Source organism: Scylla paramamosain, chromosome 3, assembly GCF_035594125.1.
Source record: "Scylla paramamosain isolate STU-SP2022 chromosome 3, ASM3559412v1, whole genome shotgun sequence".
NCBI classification, from domain to species: domain Eukaryota; kingdom Metazoa; phylum Arthropoda; class Malacostraca; order Decapoda; family Portunidae; genus Scylla; species Scylla paramamosain.
This window is the reverse complement of record NC_087153.1, coordinates 18,527,501-18,537,500: the sequence shown is the minus strand read 5'-3', so window position 1 is coordinate 18,537,500 and position 10,000 is coordinate 18,527,501. Positions and strand designations below refer to the sequence as shown.

At 41.8% G+C, this 10,000-nt stretch overlaps 1 protein-coding gene across 6 annotated transcripts in view; it reads right to left on the bottom strand.

The window, feature by feature from the left end:
* The window catches only part of LOC135092190 (serine/threonine-protein kinase 26-like), a 100,038-nt gene that overhangs the window by 57,914 nt on the left and 32,124 nt on the right, over positions 1-10,000 (bottom strand). The window contains exons 1-2 of one of the 6 annotated variants that reach the window (XM_063990518.1): positions 8,577-8,651; positions 5,224-6,145 (exon numbers count right to left, since the gene is read on the bottom strand). The exons of 4 other annotated variants lie outside the window; for them this stretch is intronic. In XM_063990518.1, coding sequence (XP_063846588.1) covers positions 5,224-5,265 — 42 coding nt within the window. In that variant the 5' untranslated portion in view covers positions 5,266-6,145; positions 8,577-8,651. Of the gene's footprint in view, positions 1-5,223; positions 6,146-8,576; positions 8,652-10,000 lie in introns of those variants that run through there. One more of the 6 variants, XM_063990508.1, reaches the window with a different exon arrangement.

The following is a 10,000-nucleotide window of genomic DNA, read 5'->3' as shown; positions in this document are numbered from 1 at the left end:
CTCATCTCTTCACGAGCTCACACGGTCTTCACTCAACCAAAACACTGATCAAGGATGTGGTTTGCCAATAATTCGTATTGTTCCGCTAATATCCTACAACATTAAGAAGGATTAATAGTTAGGTTTAGATTCATTCGCTTGATTTATCTAACCCAACTAGTTGTCTTTCTTGTGATCCTAATGCAAATGACAGGAAGTTAGGTATTGGGGGCTTTTAAGAGTGTTTTCATGATTCTAGTGATAGTTCAAGAGCCTCTAATGGAAGTTATTGTTGTTTTCAAGAGTGTTTTCATGATTCTAGTGATAGTTTAACAGCCTCTAATGGAAGATAATGGAGGGTTTTCAGGAGTGTTCTCGTGATTCTAATGGTAGTTTAACAGCCTCTAATGAAAGTTACTGGGGTTTTCAAAGGTGTTTTCTTCGTGATTCTAGTCATAGTTCAACAGACTCTAATGGAAGTTACTGAGGGTTCTCAAGAGTGTTTCCATGATTCTAGTAATAGTTTAACAGACTCTGATGAAAATTATAGCATTTTTCACGAGTGTTTTCAAGTCAAGGAAGTAAATATTGAAACTCGAAAAAAAAAGGGGGAAAAGAAAATTCGAGCCTGATAGTTAATGTCTCTCGGTCTGAAAGTAAAGGGGCTGTTTGTTTTAATTCTTGGGAGTGGCCCGGCCTGCCCGACCTGCCTGGCCTGCTTCTTTTGCTCCTTTTTTTCCTTTTTCCTTTCTTTTCAAGGTGTTCAAAGTGAGAGGGGAGAAAATAAAGGCAGGAAATGCATTCGTGTTTGTTTGGGAAGGAAAACATACACTGCAATTTTTTCCCTACTTCTTTATGACCTTAGGAATATAAAGAGAAAAAAGGTAAGGTAAGGTAAGAAGTTAAGTTGAAATTAGGTCGTTTGTTACAGTAATTAAGGTAAGTTGAGGTTAGGTAAGGTAAGATAAGGTAAGGTAAGGTGAGAAGTTAAGATGAAATTAGGTCGTTTGTTACAATAATTAAGGTAAGTTGAGGTAAGGTAAGGTAATGTAAGGTAAGGTAAAATGAGGTTAAGGTAGTCAGCATTGTAAAGGTAACTCAAGGTAAGATAAGATAGGTATATAAAAAAAAGTAAGGAAGACAAGATGAAATTAGGTTAGGTAAGATTAGGTAAGGTAGGAAAAGACAAAAGTACGAGTAAGGTTAAATTACGTCAGGTTACAGCCACCAAGACGAAAAAAATCACACACACACACACACACACACACACACACACACACACACACACACACACACGTTGAAGAGGCGTGTTTATGGAGACATGTTGCGTGGCGGGGCTATAAAGGATATAATCTTAATCACTGGAATATCATTTTCATCACCTCGATGTACGTGACTGCTGCTGCTGCTACGGGGATGGCGATAGTGGTGGTGGTGGTAGTGATAGTGGTGATAACAGTGGTGGTGGTGACGGTACAGAATTACAAGGTGTTTCAAAAAGGATGGGATGGATTTGAAATTGTTCTGTTTCTGTAGCTTCGATAATTTTGGAAAAGGTTCTTATTTGAGAGTTTATTATTCTGAGTCTTTTTAAAATGGTCGCTTTATTCATGGTGGCTGAGATCATGTTTTCTTCTTCCTAGTTTACCAAGTTTTCCGTTTTTCTTCTACTCCTTTGTTTCCTGTTCTCTAAAACTTTCCTTCTCTTTTAATTCTTCACCTCCTCTGTCTTGCTTCTCGTTCACTTTGTTCCCCGTTGCTTCTTTTCTTCTTTCTTGTTCTATTTTATGTTCTTTGCTAAGCTTCACAAATATTTAAAACATCAATACTTCACTTTTCACTATAACTTTCTTTCCCTCTTGATTTTGCACTTTTCTTCATGTTAATCTATCTATGTTTTCTGCAAAGTTCCATAAGTCATATATAATGTCATTACTACGTTTGTGCTCTCTCTAGCTTGCCTTCTCTGATTCTATTCTTTCTTGCTTCCACTTCACCCGGTCCTCGTCTCTTGTCTTATCTACGTTTTCCTGCAAAGCTCGATAAACATTCATATCACAACCTTCCTGTTCTCTATAGCCTTCCTACTCTCTCGATTCTTCTCTTCTTTTGCTTCTTAACTTGCTCCACGTCTCTTCTTTTCCCCTCATTCATAAAACCTCAACTCTCCTGCCCTTTATAGCTCAATAATGACTCACCACTAATAACCTGATCACTGAGTCCATTCCATTCATCTACCGCTTTATCGTCTTGAATTGCTCATCGTCAGTTCTTTTCCTCTCTCTTCTCTTCTGTAAACCTCTATAAACGTACACGATACGACTACTACATCATTCCATTCTAATCTCTACCAAAAAGATGTCAGGAGATACCACCAATGCAGATACCACCAATGCAGCGGCTCGGCACTTCCTCACTGATTAGACTAACTCTCAAGGGATGCAAGGAGATAATACACTTTACTATGCTTGCCTCACATCCTCAAGGTGACGCAATGCTGGTCTGATACTGCCACACAAGGCCACCTTTATCGCTCTCTCACTAGTACAGGTACCTTATTGTAGTCTCAGGAGCTGCTTTGGTGCTCTTCTAGCTAAGCACTGCACGAATACCCAAGAACCATATTTATAAACGCTTTGTTCTCTCACCACGACTATTTTTAAAGGCCACAAAGATGACTAAACGGATTCCCAAGAGTGCTTCTCCTGTTAGAAATGTAGAAATCTTGTTAATCTGTCACTAGAGTCGTAAAAATAGTCTTAAAAATCTATGTAACTTCAACTAGAGCCTTTCGCAAGCAGTTTAAGTGCGGGGAGAAGTGTTGCAGAACATGCGAGTTCCAGGTTTTGTTTGACTGTACGTCGTTCGCCTTGTTGGTGTTTTGTACGATGTGTATTTCAATGTTAGCTGGTTCCTTCTTGCTTTATGTTTACGAGTATATGCATGTGTTTTGGAGAGAGAGAGAGAGAGAGAGAGAGAGAGAGAGAGAGAGAGAGAGAGAGAGAGAGAGAGAGAGAGAGAGAGAGAGAGAGAGAGAGAGAGAGAGATAAGAACTTCAACAATAGCTGCTTACATATTCCTTTACATAATATTTTTCTATCATCTACATGTATATACTGAATGTAGTAGTAGTAATAGTAGTAGTAGTAGTAGTAGTAGTAGTAGTAGTAGTAGTAGTAGTAGTAGTAGTAGTAGTAGTAGTAGTAGTAGTAGTAGAACCTAACTGCCAACACGAATAACAAGTGCTTAACAACAACAACAACAACAACAACAACAATAATAACAACAACAAAGGCATTTCCACCTGGATGGCAAAAGACTTCATCACAGAGCCTTCCTAATCTCTCGCTCCGGCAACCTTGAAGAACGGAGGAGGAGGAGGAGGAGAAGGAGGAGTACAACAATAATAATGATGATAATAAAATCGCCCCCAGTATTTGTTGTGTGACGAAAGTAAACCAAATGACGTGACTTTCCTTGTTTCTTTCCTTCTTTTCTTTCTTCTTTCCAGTTTCCCTTCTTTCTCTCTTCATATATCTCATTATTCTATTTATTTCTTGGTTTCTTGCTCTTTTGTTTCCTGTTTCTTTCTTTCTTTCTTTTCTCTTTTCTCTCCTTCCATCTTTCCTACATTGCTTCCCTCCCTCAAATCTCTCCTTGTTTCCTGTTTTTCCTCCTTCCTCCTACCTTTCTTCTCTCCCTCATATCTTCCTTCTTTTACTTCCTTCCTCTCTTACTTTCTCCCTCCTTCCTGTCTGCATTTTCTTCCTTCCCTCCTTCAAACTCCTCTTTCCTTTTATCCTCCTTCCATCCCTTAAACCTTCCTTACTTACTTCCTATCTTCCCTCCCTTCCTCCTCCCTTGTTTACCTCCTTTCTTCCCTCCACCCATCCATCCACCCGTCCTTCCTCTATGATAGCTGAAGAAAAACTGAAGCAAGAAAGTAAGGCAAGTACAAATTATCTTCAGAATTACACTTTAACCTTCCGCATTTCTCCTCCTCCTCCTCTTCAGTTCACCCACTCTACTCTCTATTCGTCCTTCATTACTCTAGCAACACCTCAAGTAGAGACTGCCGGGAGAAAAGCGAGTGACCTTCAATATGTTCATGGGTGGGGATCGATAGAAAGTAGCTCAGCAGAACATAACATAAGGGAAGCTCCAAGAAGGTAGTAAATGCACATGTGGTATAAAAAGATTAAGATTAAATAAAACAGTTCTGATAAAAAAAAAAATACATAATTATCATTCCCACTCGTATCTGATCTTCTTTCGATCCTTTCAATAATATAGCTATCTTATATTAACATTCAAGGCACTGCAAAGGAAGAAACGTTATTTGCATGGAGACAAAAGAGGGAATAGATAGTGAATAGCATCTTTTCTCACCTACTTTATATTTAAGCTGTCGTGGGAAAGTATCTAAAAGCTGCAGATGACTGAGAAAATGTTGTGTAGCAGTGGAACGGTTCAAGCTCCCTTCTGACTCGGCACTGACAACCTGATGACTGAGGGAGGGACGCAGTGAGAGCTTAATACAGGGAGGAAACAAGAACATGATAAAGGGAGGAAATCAACAAGAGTAAGGCGAAGGGAGGAAAACAAGATCAAGGAAGAAAATAAGGGAGAATATAATACAGAGGAAAGTATAGCATGGTGAAATGTGTATGAGAGTGAGGAAGGAAGTGACACAACACAACCTATACACTGTAACCATACATATATACACACTCCCTTCAGCAAGTATAGTGACATGGCTGTATGGGAGTCAGGTGATAGCATAGCAAGCATAACAACCATACCCCATTACACTTAACATTACCCATACGTACACACACAATCATACTTCCATACACTTAAAAAGAGCCAATACGTATACATACTCTCTATTTATCAACACCTCACATACTCACTCCGCTGTCCGTCGCTACACACAAAGATACAGATAAGATTAGACCAGTGTGACCGCTCTTGTTCACATTACAAAACGTTAAACAGTCCTGAATTAAACATAAGGTAAACAAAGATGAATTAAAGGGATTAGCAAGTACGAGAGACGACGCGCGCTCACACACACACACACACACACACACACACCTTCCTTTCTCCCTCCTCGCATTCCCGAACTCTTTAACCCTTTAACCCTGCCCTTTTCACCCCTTTAAATCTCTCTCTCTCTCTCTCTCTCTCTCTCTCTCTCTCTCTCTCTCTCTCTCTCTCTCTCTCTCTCTCTCTCTCTCTCACCTTGTTCCTCCGCCAGTCATGGTGTGGGTGAGGGGCAGGCATACTGTTCCTCTCCTCTTCTCTTCCTCCTCCTCCTCCTTCTTCTCCTCCTCCTCCTCCTCCTCCTACTCCTACAACTGTGTTTCCAATGTTGCTTCAGCCTCTGTCTTTGTCAAAGCCTCCACTGTCACCGATATTTATGACTTCTTTATCTCTTTATTTTCCTTCTTCACTTGTCACTTATCACCAAAATCGCTGTTTTTCTTTCTTTCTTTCTTCTATTTATTTCTTGCTGGGTTATGTTTCTATTAGAACAACTTTTTTTTCCTTTTTCGTTCTTTTTATATTTCTTCTTTTGTTTCTTCTTTGGTCGCTCTATATGTTATTCTTTGTATCTCTTCACTATTACTACTTTTTCTTCTTCTTTTAATCTTATTTTCCTCCTTCTTCTTCTTCTTCTTCTTCACGTGTCACTCGTGTTATTATCAAATCCACTTTTCTTCTTTCGTCTTTTTTTTTTTATCTTATTTGTTTTTGTTTTTTTCTTGTCACTTGTATTATTCTCTGTATCTCTTCACTTTATTTTGTTATTTTCTTCCTCCGTTTTCCCTTCTCCACTTCCACTATCTCTTCCTCTTTCTTTCTTTCTTTTTTTCTTTTTTTCTTTCTTTCTTTCCTCCTCCTCCACTTCCTCTCTTTCTCTTTTTTTATTATTTTTTTTCTCTCTCTTCTACTTCTACTTCCGCTGTTGTTGAAAACTTTGGCTTTCTTTTCTGTGTCCTTCTGTCTCCCTTTCTCTTCCTTTCACTGCTTTCTACTCAGTTTCCGTCTGTCTGCGTGCGTGAGCGTGCGCGCGCGATTTCAGTTCCTTAGTTTCACCAGTTTTTTGTTTGGTAATTATTCTTATTGTTATTATTACTATTATTATTATTTGCAGGTGGATCTATAATCGATGTAATTTTAAACTCCACATTACAAACACACGTGAATATTCTCTCTCTCTCTCTCTCTCTCTCTCTCTCTCTCTCTCTCTCTCTCTCTCTCTCTCTCTCTCTCTCTCTCTCTCTCTCTCTCGGTCTCTCTCTCTCTCACGCACGCACACACACACACACACACACACACACACACACACACACACACACACACACACACACACACACACAAACACAACCGTTTTAGATCATTCCCAAGAAAGCTCGTGTGTGTGTGTGTGTGTGTGTGTGTGTGTGTGTGTGTGTGTGTGTGTGTGTGTGTGTGTGCACCCCGCCACTCTCCCATCCCCTTCTACCCCCCCCAAGTCACACACGTTCACGCCACTCGCCACAAACCACCACGGTCCAAAAGGCACAAACACATTACTATTACCACCACCACCACCACCACCACCACCACTGTCTTTCGTTATAACAAACTTTCTCATTGAACATTCCTGCTTTTTGGGTTGCCGCCTCCTCCTTCTCCTCCTCCTAGTAAGAACCTCAGTCTGTTGCTGTTTAGACTTCTTTTGTGTTCTTTTGTGTTCCTCATCTACTTATTCCTCCTCCTCTAGCTCTTATTTGAACTTCCTTTGTATTCCTTCTCATTCACCGCCTCCTCCTCCTCCTCCTCCTCCTCCTCCTCCTCCTTTTGTAGCTGTTTTGGACTTCCTTTGTATTCCTCCTCCTCCTCCTGCAATCCCTAGCTACATATCGCTTTCACGCACGCTTTGTTCGCTGATGCCTGCAAAGGGTGACTGGGCAAGGCTGGGTCACGCGCGTACACCTGACGGTCGCTCCTATGCTCTGACACAAGGCCCAGGTGTGGTCTCGAGTTTCAATACAGGACCAAAGGCAAGACAAGGTTAGCGCGATGGGAGTGCAGGCGAGTGATTTGTGATGTTTAAGTGTGTGGTTAGAGGTGTTGTAAATATATTGGTGGTGGTTGTAATGGTGTTGTCTTAGTGGTGTTGTAAATGTATGGGTGGTGGATGTAATAGTGTTGATGGATGGATAGGTGGTTGTATTATTGGTGTTGTAAATATATAGGTGGTGGTTGTAATGGTGTTGTAGATGGAATGTTGGTTGTGATTGGGTTATGCTTAGGGATCGCGGATTAACTGACGAACCTGAAGTATTTTAAACGTGACGTAACATAAACGCAACCTAATCTTACCTAACCTGAAGTAACCCCTAATCGAGCAAAAACAAACTGAACCTTACCTATCCCAACCCAGCCTCACCTCAACTAACCAACCCTCAACTTGCCTAACCTTAGCTAATCTTACCTAATCTTACCCATCCTAAACCAAATTCAACCTCACCTCAACTAACCAAACCTCACCTTCCCTTAACCCTAGGCTTATCTTACGTTACTTAACCAAACCAAACTAACCCAACTCCACCTTAACTAACTAAACCTAATCTAACCTAACCCTAACCTTACTTAAATAAACCAAAACAAACCAAACCAATCCAACCCCATCTCAGCTAACTAAACCTCAGCTTCCACAAACCATAAGCTTATCTTACCTTACTTAACCAAACCAAACCAAACCCAACCAAACCCAACCTCATCTCAACCTCAAATACCCTAACATAAACTAATCTTACCCAATCAAACACAATTCAATTCCAATCTCACTTCATCCCACGTAACCTAACCGAAATCAAACCTACGCAACAACACTAGCATAAATATAAATAACCTGGTATGCTTTCCAATGTAACAACAGCTTTGACACAGCAAATTCACAGCACTATGACTATGGGAACACGCAGGCCAATCAGCGAGAGAGAGCATCAGTCAGTCAGTCAGTCAGTGGCCGTGTTACAATGCTCCCATGTACTCAAGTGGCAAAATTACTATGACACACTTGGTGAAACACAGTACACTACCTTCACCAGCACCTTCACTAGCACACACTCGCTGCTAACTGACGAATGACTCACTCTATGACAATACAATCCGCCTCGCTTGTTTGAACACACAACCCGATGACAAAACACAGGATACTGATAAGGGGATACAATAACTGGATAGCCGTGTTTGGTGTGTGTGTGTGTGTGTGTGTGTAAAGAGGTTGGCGTTGTGCAAGTACAGGCTCATATCAACAGTTATCAGATCAGTAGTATTAATAGCAGTGGTGGTGGTGGTGGTGATAGTAGTAGTAGTAGTAGTAGTAGTAGTAGTAGTAGTAGTAGTAGTAGTAGTAGTAGTAGTAGTAGTAGTAGTATTTGATCACGAAAACACTACACTAAACAAGCAACACAATAAGAAAAACTTACATGAATTTAACTAAGAACTAACACCACCCACTGAACACACACACACACACACACACACACACACACACACACACACACACACACACACAAACAAACAAACAAATACCCTACCACACACTGCTAAATCCACACCACACCACACACCAGCCAAGCCAACACGTCACTACACAACGGCACACACTCACACACTAACAAGACCCACACACACACACACACACCCGCCCCCGCAGACTCACACATACTAGCACAAGGGCGGAGCATCCCCACCGCAGGACCGCTATGAGGCAAAGCAGGCAGGTAGGTACACTCCTCCGCCACTTTCACGGTCCTATTACCACCTTCTACCACTTCTCCAGGCGTTGCTCATTCCACGCCTCGGGGACCTCAGCTCTCCGAGTCACTCAAAGACACACACACACACACACACACACACACACACACACACACACACACACACACACAATCATTACTCGAGTTGAAGACAGATAACATCCGCAACATTGAGAGAGAGAGAGAGAGAGAGAGAGAGAGAGAGAGAGAGAGAGAGAGAGAGAGAGAGAGAGAGAGAGAGAGAGAGAGAGAGAGAGAGAAGGGGGAGAGAGAGTTCAATTTCTCATCGCAGTGGGAACAAATTAGTGATGAGTGAGAACGATGAGCGGGAACAGAGAGAGAGAGAGAGAGAGAGAGAGAGAGAGAGAGAGAGAGAGAGAGAGAGAGAGAGAGAGAGAGAGAGAGAGAGAGAGAGAGAGAGAGAGAGAGAGAGAGTGAATCATATGGGTAAGAAAAAAACCGGAAGTAAGAACATAATTACGATAAGGAGAGAGAGAGAGAGAGAGAGAGAGAGAGAGAGAGAGAGAGAGAGAGAGAGAGAGAGAGAGAGAGAGAGAGAGAGAGAGAGTGTGAGTGTGAGTGAGTGAGTGAGTGAGTGAGTGGGTGGATACGCGTGAGTGGGCGCGGCACCAGGGAGTGGATGGTGTGGATGGAGGTGGAAGGAGGGAGGGAGAAGGGGGAAGTGGAAGGGGGAGGTGGAAGACAACATGACATTTAAAAGAAGTTTGAGTGGGAGGAGAAATGAATAAGGTGGAAAGTCCCCTCTCTCTCTCTCTCTCTCTCTCTCTCTCTCTCTCTCTCTCTCTCTCTCTCTCTCTCTCTCTCTCTCTCTCTCTCTCTCTCTCTCTCTCAAGTGATGAAATGTTAAGAGAGGGAACCATAGAGTGACAGGGTGTGTGTGTGTGTGTGTGTGTGTGTGTGTGTGTGTGTGTGTGTGTGTGTGTGTGTGTGTGTGTGTGTGTGTGTGTGTGTGTGTGTGTGTGTGTGTGTGTGTGTGTGTGTGTGTGTTGCCATGGTTACCACCACCACCTCCCTACCGTCTCCTAACACCTTCACCACTCTTCTTTATCACCACCACCACCACCATCATTACCCATGCCTTCATAATGACGTCACTCATATTAACTTCAGTCAATCAATCAGTTAATTAATCACTGACGTCTGCTGCTACTACTACTACTACTACTACTACTACTACTACTACT